This window comes from Diabrotica undecimpunctata, chromosome 7 (assembly GCF_040954645.1).
Source record: "Diabrotica undecimpunctata isolate CICGRU chromosome 7, icDiaUnde3, whole genome shotgun sequence".
Classification (NCBI taxonomy): Eukaryota; Metazoa; Arthropoda; class Insecta; order Coleoptera; family Chrysomelidae; genus Diabrotica; species Diabrotica undecimpunctata.
The window spans coordinates 37111026-37132358 of record NC_092809.1 but is presented as its reverse complement, the minus strand read 5'-3'; the positions used below and the strand labels follow the sequence as shown (position 1 = coordinate 37132358).

General features: G+C 33.5%; 2 protein-coding genes across 11 annotated transcripts in view; one reads left to right on the top strand and one right to left on the bottom strand.

Annotated features, from left to right (window-relative positions):
• The window catches only part of rg (A kinase anchor protein rugose), a 742603-nt gene that overhangs the window by 173278 nt on the left and 547992 nt on the right, over positions 1-21333 (bottom strand). The gene's annotated exons all lie outside the window — the stretch shown is intronic.
• On the top strand, positions 8630-11157 carry LOC140445191 (protein mab-21). The gene has a single exon (XM_072537070.1). The coding sequence runs from the start codon at positions 8812-8814 to the stop codon at positions 9907-9909; it is 1098 nt and encodes a 365-aa protein (XP_072393171.1). The 5' UTR covers positions 8630-8811; the 3' UTR covers positions 9910-11157.

The following is a 21333-nucleotide window of genomic DNA, read 5'->3' as shown; positions in this document are numbered from 1 at the left end:
AGATGACCTACAAAGGCAGCTCCACACCTTCAATATCACAGCAAACAAACTTAATATGTGGATATCAGTAGAAAAAACTAAATGTATAGTGATCAGTAAAGAGCCGTGTAGATGCAAACTAAAAATAGACGGCATTTGTAGAACAAGTAATGAAATTCAATTACCTAGGAGTAGATATCACTAGTGACAGGGATATAAGAACAGAGACCACAAGGCAAGCATCAAAAGCGGCAAGAGTAAGTGGTTGCCTCCGAGAAACCACATGGAGAAACAAATATCTGACCACGGAAAGCAAAATGAAAGTATACAAGACAACAGTAAGACCAATCCTAACATATGCAGCGGAGACAAGGACCGATACAAGAAAGACGAAACAACAAATCAACAGTAGCGAAATGAAAAAGTATTAAGATCAATAGCGGGCATATCATTAAGAGACAGACAAACCAACAGAAGTATACGTGAACAATGCAAAATTCACAATATTAACAGGTGGATAAAAACAAGAAAAAAAACTGGAACGAACATGTAAACCGAATGGGACCAGATAGATTAGCGAACATCTATAAAAACAACAAGCCATATAGCAGAAGACCCGTTGGAAGGCCGCCAAAAAGGTGGAAAGATAATGTACAGTCAACAACGACTGAAACAGAATAAGATTCGATTCAGACAAACAGGAGTAATCCTAGTCGCACGAAGAAGAAGAAGAACTTCCTTTGGGTTAATTTTTCTATTACCCAAAATAATACCCAACTTCTAGGCATTCTTTTTTCCCATCCGGATTTAATTTTCGTTACAGTATATTCACGGTTTCACCGTCAACGCACTTAATTAGATCAGCGGGTATCTCATCTGGGTCTACCGCTTTTCCATTCTTTGCAGTTCTTCCATTGTTATTTTCAGCTTTGTTTGTTCTTTTACTTGTATCTCTCCATCGTCGTCAAATACGCTCGTTATGTATCCTTTTCAAACATTACCAAGTAATAAAAGGCCTCAAACAGTGGTTAGATCTGTCTCCAATCTTATTTAAAATATGCATATATACAAGCTGCTTTAGAGTATTGAAGAATAGCGTGTGTCAAGAATGGGAATAGAGATAACAATTGTTATTTGACTATCTTGTTGTTTTTTTAGACGATCAGATGGTAGTAGCGAGTGATACACAGGATATGGACTACATGTTTAGAAAATTAAAAACATAATATGAAAAATTGCGAATTAACATGCATATTATATCTAAAAATAGGTAATGTGTTAGAGCTATCAAGATATCTTCTTCTTATTCTTCCTCTTTCTCTTTATAAGCAATTCTGTTTGTTACTATTACTATTACTTGATTACTATTGTTTCAGTTTCCTGATATGAGATTGTCATATTCAATTCTTTTGCTATTTTATTAAATCTGTCGACCAGTATTTGCAGACTATCTTCATCTTGGCCTATCAATACTGCGTCATCTGCGTAACAGAGTATTTTTACTTCTTTGTTTTCCATTTTGTATTCTCTTCCTTTGTTAACGCTTTTGACGATTTCATCCGTGATTAAATTAAAGAGCATAGGACTCAATAAATCCCCTTGTCTTATTCCGCTGTCTATTTCTATAGGTTCTGTTGTCCATCATCTATTCTGACTTCAATTTTGTTGTTTTGGTAGATATTTTCAAATAAAAACTATTGACTATATTTAGGAGAAGTTCTATATTATACAGAAAATGGCTTACAGATTTGAGTCTTACTCTGTAAAATACTTTCTTTGTCAATCAGACACAGAAATGCTGATCTATTATACTTAGTGAGTGAGTACTTAGTGAGTTCTTATTAATTTGGATTATGACGAATATTGTATCTGTACACGATCTTTCAGTACCTACGAAAAAGCTGTTGTTGATTTACTAAACTTATCTTCTGATTCATTAGTTCTTGTAAAATTTTAGAAGTTTTAGAGTAATATTTAACAAGTTTATTCCTCTGTAGTTTTCTGGCTGCTTTTATCTCCTTTTTTGAATAGTAGAATTAGTTAGCGAATTCTCTGTTCTTCCTGTATGTTATTGGGTTTTATAATTTTATTAATTAATGTTCTTAATTGTTTTGTAATTGTCGCTCCACAATATTTCAGTAATTCGTTTGGTATCCCATTTTTACCTGCCGCTTTTCTGTTCTTCAGCTTTTTAAGTATTTTACGAACTCCCTGTATATTTATATTAAATTCTTCATTTGTGATAATTTCTGGTGTTTCATGTTCTAGCGTCGTTTGTTCCTCCTCTGCATAGAGCTTTTTTAGGTAGTCAATTCATGTATTGCAATATTTCCTTTTGCAGACTATAAAAATCATGTTCCATTTCTTTCGAAAACCGTTCCCAGTGATCCTTTTTTTATTTTTCTTACAGGTGCATGTGTGTCGTTTCTTTGCATTGTCTTGCAATTATGGTATGCCTCTTGTGTTTTGGTTGATATGTATTTCATGTACTAAGCTTTTTTCTTTTCTTTACATTTTTCCTTCACTTCTGTACAAAACCATGGAGTTCTTCGCCTTGGAAACGATCTATTTTTATTTATATGTCTTTCACCAAGAACTTCCTTGGCCGAGATTAAGATATTAGACTTAATTTTTACCCAGCTTTCTTCGACTCCATCACTTTCTGTAATACTTATATGTGTTTCTGTTTTTTCGGTTATTTTATCTTTGTAGAGTATTCTGGTGTTTTGATATCATATATGTGTTTTCATTCGAATTATGTACAATACCATTTTATGATCGCTTCCTATTTCTGCTGATGTTAGTGCTATTACATCCAAGACTTGAGAGCGGTGTAACTCTCTATTCGACAGAATATAATCTATCATAGATCTTCGCTCTTTAGTTTTTTCAAAAGTGTATTTATATTGTTTTTTGTGAGGGAAAAATATATTATTAATACGTATTTATGCTGCAGAGGTTCGTCAGAAGGTCTCCTTTTTCATTTCTGATATTTTCATTATATCGCTGTTTTATTCCTGGAACTATATCATTGCCAACAAGGGCGTTAAAGTCACCCATCTTCTTCTTCTTCACGTGCCATCTCCTCTAAGAAGGTTGGCAACCATCATGGCATTTCGTACTTTCGATACCGCTGCTCTAAAGAGGTCAGCAGAAGTGCAGTTAAACCAAGCACTCAAATTGTATTCTTCCTTGCATTATTAATTGCAACAAGTTATAACGCTCGCCTCTCATGACATGTCCCAGATATTGCAGTTTTATGACTTTAATTGTATTTAAAACCTCTTTATCTTTTCCCATTCTTCTCAACACCTCGACATTCGTGACTCTATCCATGACTCTATCCCATAATGATTATATTTGCTAGGTGCGTGACTGACGCGACACCTACCGCCTTCATCTGACAGTTTTGGACCTTCCAATTTTCAGGCTAAACATATGACATTGATGACATATGTTTGACATTGCTAAATACAGGCGAAATTGACAATTATTAATAATTAACTTTTTAATTATATTTTTTCAGTTTATGTACAAAATAAATGTAGTATTAAAAACTGGGTTTCTCAAAATTCATCATAATATATCTTTTTAAGCCCAAACGGAAAAGAAAAGTTAAAAATCTAGTACTGGCAAATCAAGTTTTTCACGTGAAAGAGCATATAATTAAAAACAGTAATAGTAAAAGTTATGATATAAAAGCTAAAGTCATCAGGCACTCTGCAGTTAGCTTGAAGCCTTATAAAATATCATTTAAGGTAAATTATTTAAATATTTCAATTGCATAAAAATGAGGTTACCTGATATTTCCTTTTTCATATTAATAGCACGGATCCATCTTTTTTTTTTTCTCTAATTTATATGTAATCTTTGGGAACCTATAAAAACTACACTTACTATTTTTGCTATTGTTAGCACAATTAAATACGCAACGTGTATTTGCACATTTTTGATAAAGTTTATGCTTAAAAACATAGTGTCCAATTTTGTCATATTTCGCCGCTACGCACGCTGGCATCGTTTCCAGGTTCCCCTACCATGGTCACGCACGGAGCGAATATTTATCATTTGAGGTCTCGTTTATTACAGTCTGAAGATGTTTGTAGAAGTTTTTTCTTATGGTGGTATCTCTGTTGTTCTCTGGTGCATATATTGCTATCACATTCACAGGTTTGACATCCAGTTTAACTTTTACACTTACTATTCTTTCAGAGATGTATTTACATTCTTGTACTTGGTGTAAAAATTTTCAAGACATATAGACAATATAAATAAATCATTATTGTATTGTCAGAAAAAGGAAATACTAGAAGTGACATAGAGAGAGAGAGAGAGAGAGAGAGAGAGAGAAAGTGAGAAAGAGATAGAGAGAGAGAGTTCAATAAGCGAAAAAGTTGATTCGCATTTTAAATTCCTTAATATGGTCTAAGAATTATAAGTTACAAACAAAAATGACAATCTACTAAACACTGGTAGAGCCTATTTTGACATATGGGTCAGACTCTTACCAGCTTTCACATAAAGATAGAAAGAAAATATACCTGACTAAAACTATGTACCACAGCACAGAAGAAGATGGGGAAGATCGGCAATTTCATTCTGGCGAGTCAAGAGAGATAGAGCTTTGGAAGAAGAAGACTGGAGAGATAGAGAACGATGGCGATCAAAATGTGGGAAGCGGAAAGGACCCTCACTTATATAGATAGATGTATTCTTTCCATAAGCCAAGTTGTTTGTCCTTGATGTTTATAATAAGTTTACCGTCAAACTCTTTGAGTATTCCAAATTCACTTGTTTTTTCTTATTTATTAATGCCTTTATGGATTGCTTTATTATGTTAAAACTATCGGATTTTCTGTTAGCAACTTTTTGTTTGGGCTTCTTTATGTTTAATTTTATTTTTATTTGTAATAGGGTTTCACGACAGGCTCTGGTCTCGTCCCGTGTCACACCCTTTTCCATATGTCCCGTTCCGCGTCTCGTACCGCAACTATTTCCGCTGTACCATAAAGCTAATTTAAATTATATTTTTTAAATAAGTAAATATATTTTTATACTAATGGTACATATACCATTAGTACCATAATACCATATAAAATACAAAATTAATATTTACATTTTTTTCTGGGCATATTGTGTTTTTAAAAATTGTCTGAACAATTCTTCTTCTTATGGTGCACTACCCAATTAGTGGATGTTGGCGACAATTCTGGCATACTCCTCTCGTGGCTTTAAAGAGTGCATGGGCATCGAGGTTTGTACAATCCCTTATGTTTTTAAGCCATGATTATTTCTTTCTTCCAATGTGCCGTTTTCCTTCTATCTTCTATCAGATAAGCAGTTTTTCTTCTTTTTATTATTGGCATCAATTCTCGTTCTCTGTCCATTCGATATAATACTTCGACATTTGTTGTGTGATCTGTCCAGGGAATTTGAAGTAGTCTTCTAAATACCCACATTTCAAAGGCCTCCAATCGGTTTATCACATTGGCCTTTATGGTCCAGGTTTCTACACCATATAGCAGTATGGAATAAATGTAACATTTTACAAAGCGATATCGAAGCGTTAAGTTAAGGCTGCTGTTGCTTAGCAAGGTTCTCATATTAGTAAATGATGTTCTGGCTTGCTCCATCCTGCTACGTATCTCTATGTCTGGATCTAGATCTTCAGTTATCCAACTACCGAGATATCTGAACTTGGGGACCTTTTGGATGTTCTAATTGTTTACTCATATATTTAGTTGCATATTTCGTGTTCTGCTAACCACCATTACATTCGTCTTGTCTATATTAATCTTCAAGCCCAGTCGTTCTCCTTCAGTGTTTATTCTATCTATTAGTCGTTGTAGCGCTTCTTGGCTATCAGCTATTATGACTGTATTATCAGCATAGCGAAAATTACCTACTAGTAGTCTGTCCGTTGATTTTGATTTCATCTTCAGTGTCACTTAAGGCTCTATCGAAAATCGTTTCAGAGTAAAGATTAAAAAGGAGGGGTGACAGAACACAACCCTGTCGTACACCTTTTTCGATTGAGAAATCTGAACAATTAAACATAAAAATTATATTATTAGACCAATTTAATAATTACTTCAGTTCCTAGCAGTGTCAATCTTGTACAATGTATTATGTAAACATTTCTATTTGTTTTGAGTTTCTCCCGTTTAAATTGTTTCGGACGCTATACCATATAAGATCAACTTTATAAAGAATAACTTTTTTCATAAAACTAAAAATAAAAAAGTCCCATTTAGTACAGACTTAATTTGACAGATACACTGTATATATAAACGAAACACCAGCCATACTTGAACAAAACAGTACTTATTTTAATATCCATATATTTTACAAATCTAAATTAATACATATCTTCAAGTCTTTCTTCCTTCTAATGCGCTACAGCCCTTTGTGTGTTTTGGCCTGCTTTTTAACGTTATTTTATTCTGGCCTATTGGATACTTTCCTTCGTCACTGCCTTGTGTTCTGGATATAAGATCTTCCTCTACATCATCTATCCACCTTTTACGGCTACGGGGCCTCCTCTTGTCCTATTTCCCTGGGGTTTCCATCTCTGGATTACTTTTACAGCTCGATTATCTGGCATTCTTGATAAGTGACTTCTTTGTGACTTTACGAATCTAACGGTCTGCATTAATTCATCCAGCTCATACTTCATTTTTATTTTTCATGAATCATCGCTACAATGGATTGGTCCAAATATCTTTCTCAATATTTTGCGCTCAAATATTCTTAATTGATTTTCATCAGTGTTTGAAAAGGTCCAAGTTTAACATCCATATGTGACCACTGGTCTAATTACTGTTTTGTAGAAAGACTTTGTGCACACCATATATTTTGTTTTCCTTTCATTTATATTTAGACCAAATCCAACAGCTTCCCGTTTCAATCTACAGCTTTATCGCTTAATACTCTATTACTCTATTCTATTGCGGCTTATTATGGCAACATCATCAGCATATACACATATTTGAGTAAATCTTGTTCAAATTCAGCCGTTCATACCTAGTTTTCCGATAATAGCTTCCAAAGTTAGATGAAAAAGTAAAAGCATCATCTTGCCTAACTCAATTTTCAATATCAAATGCTTCTGTCATACCACAATCTATTCTCACCATGGCCTTGGAACCCTTTACAGTTATTTGTATAAGTTTAACTAACTTATATCTACAAGTATTCTTTTATTAAATTAAAAAATATTTTATATTTTGTCCATGACTGGACATAAAGAATCGCAGCCACTGAATGCTCACTTAGCTGGCTCTTTTTTTTTTCTCATGGTCAAGCCGGCTCTGAGGAAGAGCCTTTTTGCTGGAACAGACGTAGCTGGAATTGATAGAATATCCCTGACCAAACGACCCAGGGTAGGAAATTTATCCTGGTTATCTTTCTACCAAGATAAGATGTCCACGTTTCTTTATCTTTGTTCTTCTGCTAGATATCGCTCCAGTTTGTCGTCAAGGCGCACCCTTTTCTTGTATAGTGACAAAATTTACCGTACCCGCCACTAGAGGATCCAACTTACTTGTTTGTTGCTTCGAGGTTAAGGCCCTTTTTTTCATATTTTTTATACAATTATCTGAGTTTTGTCTTTGTTCCTTGTTTCAAGGAATGGCCGCATTCCGATAAATCGAAATCTTCTAATTTGTGGCGAGTATCGATTACTAGAGAAACACAGTACACCCAATTTGTTTTATTGTAGTATTTGACATTGTCAAAGACAGACTAGATTGGTCTAGACATTGTTTGCATCAGTATTAATTTCTATTTTTTTTTTGTCAAGATAGTCAAGTAATAAATTTATCAAGTATCTAATAAAACACTGAAAACTTTTGTTTTTAACACTAAGATTAAACACTTTGATCTCAGGTAAATATTTTTTTTTCTATATCTAGACTTTTTGCTAAACATGTTTATGAGTTTTGATAATTTAAAGACCAAAGGTATTTGATGTAAGTTATGGATGTGCTATGAAGTATCAACACAAATTTATGATACAAAACATGTCGTGTTTAAAGAATGTACGAAACTGGACAGGTATGGTCATCCATTTAATATTAACAATAGCAGTAAAATAGCGATCTCTTTTTTTCCGTAAAAGAGAAATTATCATTTTATTCTAAAGATAGAAATTAATTAATAAATAAATTTTTAGAAATATAATAATCAGAAGAAAAATAATAATTAATAATAGTATAAAAAAATAATAATTTGTCAAAATAATAAACAGAAAAAATATAGTCATAAAAAAGCAAACAAAAACCAGTTATATACAATTAATGAACATTTTCAAAGCTTAAAAACTAAACTGACTGTAATGCTCAATTACTAATCTAATTTTCTAATACAATTATTTTTCAAATACTAAACAACAATATCCATTTTCCTTCTAACGTTTGTTAACCACTTAATTCAACTTCCTGTAGAGTTTCTATTGTGGAATTCAGTCGATCGATCACTCCACCCCTCTACAGTCACATTTTCCATTCCAAACAACCCATTAAAAGCTCTATAGCAACAGCGCACGTAATGTCTATTGGCCGCGCTGGTGGGCAGACACTCTTCGAAGCCACGCCTCGACGGGGAGGGATTTCGGTTACCTGTTCCTCTTTCGTTTTCCATTACCCAGTATTGTTACGACAGTGCTAGCTGATTCATCACAATCAACCGCGACGCATCTGATAACGATCCGACGTTGAAATAGACCGTTTACAGCGAAAATTCCACCCCCACCCTATTTCAACCGAAGAAGACATCGTAATCAAGGTGGCACCGGTTGAAAAATTAGGCTCTAGTAGCCACCAAACTGCCAAGATGCTCGTGCCGCCGGATATGTTGGCCGCCCAGTCCAAGATGGTCTATCAATTGAATAAATACTACACAGAAAAAGTGCAAACGAGAAAGTTACAGACTTCCAAAACGATACAAGAAGTGTGTCGGGTTGTTCAGGACGTGCTAAAAGAAGTTGAGGTTCAGGAGCCGAGGTTTATATCATCCCTAACTGACTACAATGGACGATTCGATGGCTTGGAAGTGATTTCACCGCAAGAGTTCGAGGTGGTTATATATCTGAACCAAATGGGAGTGCTGAACTTCGTGGACGACGGTACTCTACCCGGTTGTGCCGTGTTGAAACTCAGCGATGGAAGAAAAAGGTCCATGTCCTTATGGGTAGAATTTATTACAGCTTCCGGTTACCTATCAGCGAGAAAGATGCGGTCTCGATTCCAAACTCTAGTAGCTCAAGCCTGTGACAAATGTTCGTACAGAGACAGTGTTAAAATGATCGCAGATACCACCGAAGTGAAGTTACGAATACGTGAAAGATATATAGTACAAATAACGCCAGCATTCAAGTGTGCGGGGCTTTGGCCTAGAAGCGCGGCACATTGGCCTCTACCTCAAATTCCCTGGCCGCACCCCAACATCGTCGTAGAAGTAAAAACCGAAGGTTTTGATCTACTTTCAAAAGAGTGTATAGCGTTGCAAGGTAAACAATCAGCAATGGAAGGCGACGCTTGGGTGTTATCGTTCTTCGAAGCAGAAAATCGTCTTCTACAAGGAGGCTGCCGTAAAAGATGTCTAAGTATTCTCAAAACTCTTAGGGATCGGCACTTAGATCTACCTGGAAACCCAGTAACTGGTTATCACATGAAAACATTGTTGCTCTACGAGTGCGAAAAACATCCTAGGGAATCAGAATGGGACGAATCCTGCATAGCCGACAGAATCAACGGCATTTTCCTCCAACTAATCTCCTGTTTACAGTGCAAACGGTGTCCTCACTATTTCCTCCCTAACTTAGATCTATTCAAAGGAAAATCACCAAGTGCTTTAGAAAACGCTTCGAAACAAGTGTGGCGATTGACAAGGGAAATGTTAACAAACTCGAGGTGTTTTGAAAAGTTGTAGTTGTTTTTACTGTAAGTATTTTTTAAATAAAATTTCAATCTTAAATTTATATACAACAACTGCCGATTTAAATTTATCTTGAAAACAATGCAATTTTCAAGTTGTAAATTTCCGTCAAACAAATTTAAAGATAGATGACAAGGAAGACACAACAAAAAATAAAATTTATTAAAAATGACAAAATTTATCAAAAAGCAATCAAATTAATTAATTTAAAAATTAACTAATTAATCGTCTAAATGTTAAAAAAAGATTTTTTTGTAATCAAATTAAATTATTCTATAAATTATTTTAAAAGACACATACCTACACATAGGTATGTCAAAAATTATAACATTAATATTGCCAAATCAAACTAAAAAAAATGGACACTTCAATTAAAATTTTTGTAGTTTAAATCAAAAATTCACAAACTAGTCATTTTTAATGTCAAATTCTTGTCATAGTGGTGCATATTGTTTACAGAAAAGCTGTCGGTGCCTATAGAAGTCCAAAAAGATCGAGGAACTAACAATAAACAATAAAATAAATGACATAATTGACGAAAAATATTATTAAGTTCAAAATAAATTTTTATATAATATACTATCATTTCATTCCATTCATCATTTAGACCACATGTCAAAAGTCTTTTAGATTCTGTTTCCGTCGCTTAGAAACTAATTGGAACCATTTTAATGTTGCGGACTATTGCTTGGTAATACATTGACGAAAATTAACGGACCATGGAATAAAACAATATACAATTATTTCTTACAATATCACAATTGTAAGAAAGGAAAAGATTGTTAAAAATTGTGAAAAAACTGAAGTTTTTTCACAGACTGGTCATCTAGATATAAATATACCTAAACGATTTTTCCTTGTCAAATATCAACAAATATAATTTAATTTAAAATGTAAATTTGAATGTGAATGTAAATTTAAGATTGGGATGTCTATTGTATATATTTCGCGAAAAAATCGATTGATTGATCGATCGTGTTAGTTGGATTTTGTTTTTAAAAAATTTTAACATCGGAAATGTCTCATTTTCGACGCTAGACTGTGATGTTATACATAAGTTAGGTATATATTGTGTATTTATTTTGTAATTTGTACAGATTATGCACTAAATTGGGTTTCACGATACACTGTAATGTTTTCTTTTTGTACCGATCTTTGAACAGATTAAAATGAAAGCACATTGTCGATTTTAGTATGGTATTTTTGTAAAAAATCAATAAAGTTGTTTATACTTATTTAAAATTGGTTTTCTTTTCCGTATTTATTCAAAGTAAGTAAATTTATCAGTTGCTTTTGATATTAGTCGGACCCTGGATACAAAATAAAGGAATAGGAAAGTAAACTACACTTTATAGTATACAGGAATAGTAGTTTTTAAAAGTTTTTTAAATTCTTTACAGCTTTTCGTTTGTTTAAATTTGATTTTCTTTCTGTTTATGTATGTTTTTATATTTCGAGAGTCAATAGCTTCTTCTTTTTTTCTCTATAAGCAATGGTGCTTGTTCAAGCGACGGATCAATACTTCTACGGAAGGTTATCACTCCATCTTCTATATAATATAATTATATTATACATACTTCTCATAGCGGTAATTTTTTATTTCTTTTCTCCTCCATTCTAATAATGTCCAAAGGTTCCGTAAGTTGTTCTGACTTAAATCTTGTTGTTTTAGTATATTTTTTCAATAATTTTTATGATGCAAGGAAACTTCTCCTTAGTCATTATATACTCTAATGATTTGTATTGTGACAAATACTGCATTTTACACAATCTTTCAGTAAGAAACTGTGTTGTTAATCTGATAAAGCTCATCTTCTTATTTATTCGTTCTAACAAAACTTTAGTTGTAAGTATCAGATCGATTTTTTTGGTATTATTATCCAGCGCCAATTTATAAATATTGGCAAGTTAGGTCTAATCTAAGGTTTCACTTCATTTGTGTTACCATTTTTTCAATAAATACTGTTTCTGTCTGTAAGTATTTTTCTTCTTGTGTCCTGCTCGATTATCATGCGTTGGCTATCAAATTGGTTATACTCATTTTGTTGACGGTAGTTCGAAAAAGGGATGCAAAGGATCTGTTAAACCATTCTCTCAGGTTTTTAAGCCATGACTTTCATCTTCGACTTGGTCCGCATTTTCCATTTATCTTGTATTGTATTATTAAATGAAGTATATTATATCTCTATATATTTGAGCGCAAAATACTAAGGCAGATATTTGGACCAACCCAATGCAGCGATGGTTCGTGGAGAATTAAAATGAACCACGAGCTGGATGAACTAATGCAGAGCGCAGATATTGTAAGATTTGTAAAGTCACAAAGACTAAACTGGCTTGGTCACCTAGAAAGAATGCCAGATAATCAAGCTGTAAAAGTAGTCCAGAGATGGAAGCCCCAAGGAAATAGAACAAGACGAAGGCCCCGTAAAAGATAAATAGACGACGTAGAGAGGGATCTTAAAACCATGAACATCAGGCAGTGGCGAAGGAAAGTATCCGACAGGGCAGAATGGAAGAACATTGTTAAGCAGGCCAAGATTCACAAAGGGTTGTAGCGCTATTAGAAGAAGAAGATATTACATCTCTCTGTCCAGCTATCTATTTTTATCTACCCAGCTTATTCGCAGAATTCTCCGATATACCCAGATTTCAAAGGCTTCAAGTTTTCTTAGAAGTATATCTGTTAAAGTCCAACCTTGGACACCATATAAAACAATAGAGAAACATAACATCTAACTAATCTAATTTTCAGTCTCAAAGTAATATTGTTTCCACATAAGATTTTCTTCAACTTAAAAAATGCAGCTCTGGCGTTTTCTGTACGTATTCTAATTTCTTTGCTCATGTACCAGTTCTGATTTAGATTAGAATCAAGATAAGTGATACTGTTGGTTCTCTCCAGTTGTTATCCATAAACTGTTATCAGATCTGGTTGTATTGACGTTTTACTGACAACCATTACCTTTATCTTTGTGGTGTTTAGCTTCAGTCCATATTCATCACACGTTGTGGTAATCCTTCGTATTTTAAGCTCTTAAGAATAATCCGGGCCAATCTTGATTTTTACACGCTGATGCCAGACAAGATTTTTAATGATACGTAGGTCTTTATCATCAATACCTACCTGCTAAAGAATGGCTATCATTTCAGTATGTTTTACTCGATCAAAGGCCCTCTCAAAGTCAATAAAATGCATATAAACTGGATAGCTGACATCTCTGCATCTCTGTACCATAACCTGAATACTAAATAGTGCTTCTCTGGTTTCAAGGTTATTGCGGTTATCACTAAGTTGTTCTTTTATTTTTTGGTACATCCTTGACTGCAAAATTGAAAGAAATATTTTTATCATCAAACTGATGGTTCGGTAGTCACTACCACTACATTTTTTTATATTTGCTTTTTTAGGTATCGTAACAAAAGTCGACTGCAACCAATCCGCTGGTATATAGAAAGTTTCATAACTTTTATTAAAAAGATGAAGGAAAGATCTTTTACCTGAACTTTCGAAGAGCTTTATTATTTCACTGGGTATTTCATCCGGCCCCGTCACTTTTCTGGTCTTTGCTAATCTTATTGCTCGTTCAATTTCGTCCATAGTTGTCAGGTCCTGTCACTACCTCTTTAATTTCAAGATCGGGCCTTTCAGCATTAAATAATTCCTCAATGTATTCTTTCCATCTGCCTATTTTATCCAAATCAGTAATACTCAGCTTGTCGTGTCAATTAAAAATGTTATTTGTTTGTTTTTTTGCACTGACCGGTTAATTCTTTTACTTTTTTATAGATATTAAATGCCATGTAACTCTTCAATTTGCAAAAAATTATTTTCGAAGTATGTTTCTTTTGCAGCTCGTATTTTAGTCCTTATCTGCTTATTACTTCGTTTATATATTTCGACGTTTTGATTCTTAAATTTACGTCTTTTGTCCATTAGATTCAAAATCTCCTCGTTCATCCACTGTTCCTTTTTTCGATTTTTATCTTTTAAGTTTGAAGTTGAGCTGGTTATAATCGTTTTGATTTGATTCCAATGACCGTCGATGGATTCTAGTTATTCGTTATTCTCAAAATTGCTCTCTAGATTGTTTGAAATCACCTGACTGTTGTTTCTAATAAAATTAATATCCGTAAAATTGTTTCATCCGTTTAAGCTGTAATTTTAATTCGGCCAAGAACCGACAGTGATCAGATAGAATATCGGCACCAGTAAGTTTTTACAGATTTTATTGCATTTCTGTAGCGCTCACTAATGTTTGTAAAGTAAATTTGTCTCCCCTCTCATTTCTATCGACCAGTCCAAAATCTCCAATAATGTTTCTCTGCATTTTCCTATCGCCCATCAGAATGGTGAGGTTTCTAATTTTGAGTTGGTCAATACCAGTTTTAACATCTGCGTAGGACTTTTTAAGTTCTTATAGTTACTTTACGCTGTCAACCTTTCGAAGTTGAAGTTGGAAGTTATCATTACAGAAGAATGACTTCATTTTTAAAAATGTCGTGCGGGCTATCTCGATTCTACGTTTTATCTCTTGATCTGGATCTAGTTGTTCAGTAATATGGCAACCAAGATAATTAAAACTGGACACTCTTTGAATTATATGACCATCAACATATAATCGTCCACCTTGATGTGCTAAACGGCTAAACACCATGTGTTTTGTTTTTGAACAGTTTATGTTTAGGCCAAACTCTCTTCCCACTGTATCAATGGCATTTAAAAGGCATTGTAGTCCATTCATGTCATCACTTAAAATAACTGTATCGTCTGCATATCTGATTGTATTTATCAGAAAATGAAGTACATATATTAAAATTATACTGAAAGATTTTAACGCAAAGATTGGGGAAAAAATGTAGAAAAATGTGCAGTGCAGGATACTGGCTGGGAAACAGAAACGAAAGGGGTGATATGTTTATCGAATTTTGCTAAAGCAATAATTTTGTTATAATAAATATATTGTTTAAACTGTAAAAGAGAAGACTGTACGGTAGAAGCCACCAATCTATCAAGAAAACAGAATTGTAAGACACCAAATTGACGACCTATGTATTAGTTAGACAAATATACAGGAACGCAATTATATAAACGAAAACAAATGCGAATGCCGACACAGGATCAGATCCAAACTCAGTAGTGACCCAAATCGATACAAGTAAATTAAGGAACCCACTCACAAGATGCCTGACAAATGAAACCAATAATCGATCATTGAATGTTAAAGAACAAATTCTTTAAAATACTGAAATATACAAAATGGTTATTAATAAAGACAAACAATGATAAAAGTCAAAAAGAAATTCTGACACCAACTAGATAAAAAACAAACAATGGATGATGGAAGAAATTCTAGATTAAATAGAAGAAAGACTTCAACATAAAAACAAAGATAATAAGATATACAAAAAGTGGATAAACAAATAAAATACAAAATTAAGCAAGCGAAAGAAGAATGGTGAAAATAATAATGCGCAGAAATAGAAGGATACCAGAAAAGACAAGATAGTTTTAACACACACACACACAAATTAAAGAATCAACTCACAACAATAGAAAAAGAAAACTGGGAATACTTAAAGAATCAAATGGGAAACTAGTACTGAATACTAAAGAAAAATTAAAGATATGGACGGAATATATCAATAAGTTGTTCAAAGACAAGAACAGAACAGATAAAAGCAGAAGTAGAACAGAACAGATGGAAATAGAAGTAGGAGATGGTGCGGTTTTAAAGGTATTAAAAGAGGATTTTAAAATGGCACTAAAAAACAGCAAAAACGGAAAAGCTATAGACCCAGAACCCAATTCCGGTAGAAAGCTTAAAATGCACAAATGAAAAAACCTTAGACATTATAATAGACTTGTTTAACACGATATACAAAACACGATATATACCAAAACAATGGTTACTCTCACCATTTGCGCCATCCCTAAAAATATAAACGCTAATGACAGCAGTGGATATAAAACAATATCATTAATAAGTTATGTCCATAAATTATTCTTGAAAATAATGCATGGTCGTATAAATGGAAAACTGGAAAAGGAATAGATGAGAGTCAGTTTGTGTTCAGAAAAGGACTGGAAACCAGAGAGGCGTTATTTAATTTTAATGTGATAGCATGAATATGAATGTGGATGAGCATGTTTGTTCCGTTGATTTTCAAAAAGCATTTGACAAAATCAGAAATGGAAAATTAGTCCAAATTCTAAAGACAAAATACATAGACAAATTGAAATCAGGAGAGGTGTTACGCAGAGATGCCTTATGACTGCATTACTATATGTATATAGTGAATCCATTTTTGAAAAAGCATTACTATATGAAAGTGAAGGAATAATAATTACCGGAAAACTATTAACAACACAAGATATGCAGATGACACCATGATTATACCGCAAAACAACTCCAACTACCATTAAACAAGATAAACAGTTTCTGTGCAAAATATGGACTAAAAATGAACATGAAAAAGACTAAATATCTAATAATAACAAAGAAAACAAATATGCAAACGAACATACATTTGGGAGATGTACCTATAGGAAGGGTTGAAAAATACAAATACTTGGGAACCTGGATTTCAAAAAATATTGATCACACGACAGAAATAAGGGCCAGGATAGAAAAAGCAAGAATTGCGGTTGTAAGAATGAAAACAATTCTCTGTAATAAAGACCTCAGATTAGAACTGAGAGTAAGAGCTCTGAGATGTTAAGTGTTTCCGATACTACAATATGGACACTAAAGCAAGAATGCATAAAGAAGCTACAATCATTAGAAATCTAGTGCTACAGAAGGAAGCTTGGAATATCATTAACACAGAAGAAAACGAACAAGGAAGTAGCAAAAAATGGACAAAGAATAAGAAATAATGAAAAAAATACAATAAAATTAAGAAAGTTACAGTATCTGGGACACGTGATGAGGGGACAGCGATATAAAATGCTAAGATTGATAATACCTGCTTGAAAAAGTTAACTGACCGATTTAGATGCAGTTCAATAGAACTTTTCAGAGCAGCAGTAGATGGAGCAAAGATAGTAACGATGATACTCAACCTCCGACTGGAACACTACACTTAAAGAAGAAGAACAAGAAGATCAAAGAAATTACAACAATTTATTGCCGTTTCTGTTCCAGAAGCAGTAAAAGTAAAAATGTTTGCCTTGTCCACCTTTCTTCGATCCCATTACTTTCTATGACATTATATGTTTGACTTTATTTCTGTTATCCATTTTTTAAGTATATATACCTTGTTGAATCAACATATTCATTAGTTCATTATAATTTTCCGTTTGTGTTTTCGAGCTCCCAAATTTTATTCCTTTTTTCATTACATCCCTTGCCATATATCATGATCTTGCATTCTTCGTCTGTTATACTTGGTTTTTGTCTGTAAGCTTTTTTACCAAGGTAAAAAGCGAGAGTGATCAAGTTGTTTATAGAAAGAGAGACGATTAAATCCATATCCGCAATAAGAATATACGATCAGATATAAATGATTTGTTATTGCAAAAATATAAGGCAAAATACTAAGATGAGTAAAAATGAATTTCCTGATTTAATCATCTAAGAAAATGGTACAAATACAGTTCATTAGAATTATTCGGACTTGTAGTGTCAGAAGTAAAAGTGGACATGATCATTACCAACGTTCTTAAAGAAGATGGTACTTACTGAAGAACATGGATAGAAGAATACTCGGATAACTGGACTTAAGACTGATCAGAATAATAAGCCAGAAACTTAAGATACTTTACGAATTACACAAAACCGAATATTCCCTCTGCGCGAATGTAGAATGGGTAATAAGTAATATCGATTTAAAAATGGTCTAGGAACTAGAGATGTTTTGTATGTGCGTTCTCCTAAAAAAAAAGTGAAATCGTACTCAAAAAACTACCTGTTATAAGCAAAAATGCTGCATTTTGTCACTTGGTTTTTTAATATTTACTCCGTAGAAATTTTTAGGAATGCTTTGGAAGATAGACAGAAAGAATTTATGTGTCAGCTGCGGTTATATAGACAGAGGATAGAACGGGTAAAGCATTTTAAAAACCTTGGCAACTGGTTAAATGTGAATGGTGACTCTGATAAAGAGATAATACCCAGAATTGAAAAATGATGGATGGGCTTTGTGACATGGAAGTAAGTTCTATGTAATAAAAACTTATCAATGCATATTTTAGGGAGAGTCCTGAGATGCTAAATGTGGTATTACCATTGACATGGTTGCGAGACATGGACATTAAAACCGCAACGTTAAACAAATTGGAAACATTCGAATTGTTGTGCTATCGCGAGATCCTAAATATATCGTGATATGTTTGATTACAAAGTATTACCTGTTTTAGCGCCTAAACAAGAATTCTATAATTTGAAAATCTCAAGTTTGTTAATGCTCTGTTTTACCCGTTAAGGTTTTGAGCACTTGCAGAAAAGAAGAGATAAACAGATTTAAGACGCTTTGTTTGGAAACTAGTTTCAGGAGTCAAAGTTGCTTCATTTGTTTATAACAGCAAAATAGTATTAATTTATAAACGAGTATTCTCGTTTGTATAAATCCTATCCAATAAATCAAATATATGAGTTTTTTTAGTTTTGCATATAGCCGCTTAGAGGGCGCCACCATCAAAACCTTCCGACATAAATGTAACCTCAATTTTTTGTTAATATAAATCGAGAGTTTAATTGCGATACAACAAGTAGTGTAGACACTACTTGGGAACAAAGCATCATACCAGTCAACTATTTTCCGCTGGCATTGCAAATTTCAACGTGCTCGCTCCAGTCTCAGCAACAAATCCAGGCCAGGTCCCCTCAATACAGCAGTCACACAGCAAAACATTGTTGCGGTTCGTCAGCTAATTAAGGATGGCCGGCGTGTTAACATACCGGGAGATAGAGGCATCTTTGGGCATTTCAAAGATCTCGATCCAAAAGATGCTACATAAAGAACTTGGGTGCTACGAAGTTGGTTTCCCGTTGGATCCCTCCCCGTTGGATCCCTCATTTGCTCACATGAGAGCAAAAAGCGGTTCACGTCAATTGGTGTCGAAAAACATTGGAACGGTTTAACAAAAGAAGCTCAAAAAACGTTTATAGTATTGCTAATGGCGATGAATCTTGGATTTACTCCTACGAACCGGAAAATAAACGCCAATTCACTGCGGGTATTTCACGAACAGGAAAACTCAACAAGAGTGATAAGTTCTCGAAGTCTGTCAAAGAAAATGGTCGCAACTTTTGTGTAAAAATGTGGTCATGTGGCAACAATTGCTTTAGAAGATGGAAGAACGGTTACTTCTTATTGGTATATAACCGTTTGTTTACCAGAAGTTATCACGAAACTCCGACTAAACAACACAACGGCGAATCATCTTACATCAAGACATTGCAAGAGCTCAAACTGACCAAAAGGCAATAGAGTTTTTTAAGCTTCAAAACATCGAATTGTTAAACCATACACCAGTTGGTCAGAAATTTAGAAACTGATCTAACTAGACAAATATACTGATGATCAAAAAAAATGTAACACGTAGATGGACACATATTTTTTAAAATATTTATTTATGGAAGTATACATTATATTATTTTTATTATTTAATAACATTATAAACAAATTTACGTCATTTTCGTCAAAATATGAATATTGAGTGGCTCCTCCTTGATTTTTTATACACTCGGTTACTCCATGGGGCATTGATCGAATTAAGTGGTCTATATCATATTGCGGAATACTCCAGATTCTTCTTGTGGCATGCCAAACGTCTTCTAAGTTTGCTGGAGGATGTAAAAATCGATTTACCTATCGACCTACCGTATCCGACTCAGCTGAACTTGATGGCCACTCCAGTCTCTATACCAGATTCTTGTATGAAGTCCATGGTTTCACAGGTAATATGACGTCTTGCGTTATTCTATTAACAGATCGCATTTGGAATGGTTTGCAGGTAGGGATGTAAAACCTGGATGACCTCGACCAAGTCCCAACGACTTCTTCACGTTTTCGAAAATCAAGAATTCAATGCAAGGGGCAGCGATTACAGTCGCCAGAAGAAGCCATCGATCATCATGTGCAGCTTTATCAACCGTTTCCAATTACGGTGCAGCCTCCCCTATTTCAATGTTATTCTATGTTCTTATTATTATTCGACAATGTCTTAGTCTCTTAGTCTTAGACAATGTCTCTTAATATATATATATATATATATATATATATATATATATATATATATATATATATATATATATATATATATATATATATATATATAGTTTATATATTGGTTTAAACGAATGCAAAAGTGTATCGATCTTGGTGGGACATATTGAAAAGCAATATATAATACTTTCAAGTCTGTATATTTTTTCTTTCTGGCTATATGCAAAACTAAAAAGACAACCCTCGTAGCTAATGTTGTGCTCCTTTCTCCACATTTAAATACCAATCCTAGTATCAATCATATTTACTATAAAAACATCTTCCAAAAACCAACCGTTTATTAAGTTTATACACTTTATTTCATTAGTCAGTAATCTTGATCTGGGCAGGTATAGCTCTACCTAATATTAAAAATAAAGTTCATCTGACTGATAGATCTTAGATGAAAATTCCCAGCTCCTGTGCAGTGGCGTGTAGTTTAGTGGCGCCTGACCCCCGCTGTGTCAGACCTGCCCTCAACCACCAACGTTTGACGTGCGTATGTAATGTTCCCAAATACCTTTACAGAACCGGCCTACATTATACGGTAACGTGTACACAGAGTGGGTTTTTATAATTTTATACTCTCCGTCACGCTTTTAGTAAATCTTGACACTTTTTGTTCAGTTTACAAACGCAACTAATGCATTGAACTGACAATACAATAGGATATGTTTATAGATAGTAGGAATAAATTTTGTTAAACAAGTAATCAGAAAAAAAAATTTTTAAGATAGAAGAACAATAGAACGATGACAGATTAAGTGGTTTTACAAGATAAAATAAATACTACAGGGTACAAATTTTTTGAGTTTTATGAACCTCAATAACTAAAACCTCCTTTGTTTCCTTCAGTGGGTTTGGTAAATTTTTTTAAATTATTAACATTTGAAGCCACAAATGCACCCTTTTAAATATTTTGGTCTATCAGTAAATAGTAAAGCATAGAGATTTACGAATGTTGCTTTACTAATTTGTTGTATAGAAAACTGTAGAAAACCTAATGAAAAATAAAAAAATTCCTAATTTTTAATAAATGTTAATAACTATTGTAAAAATAAATCTACAACCTTGATATTTCGTAAAGTTGAGTCTTGAAATTGAACTGTTAGAAATATCTTGAAAATTAGAGAGTCATTCAACTTTTTTTTGTAATAGGTCAGAAAAAAAATAATTTTACAAAAAATCTACATTCCATAGGCAGAT

Excerpts from the sequence above, each read along its gene's own strand:
- LOC140445191 (XM_072537070.1), top strand. The coding sequence starts at position 8,812 with ATGCTCGTGCCGCCGGATATGTTGGCCGCCCAGTCCAAGATGGTCTAT.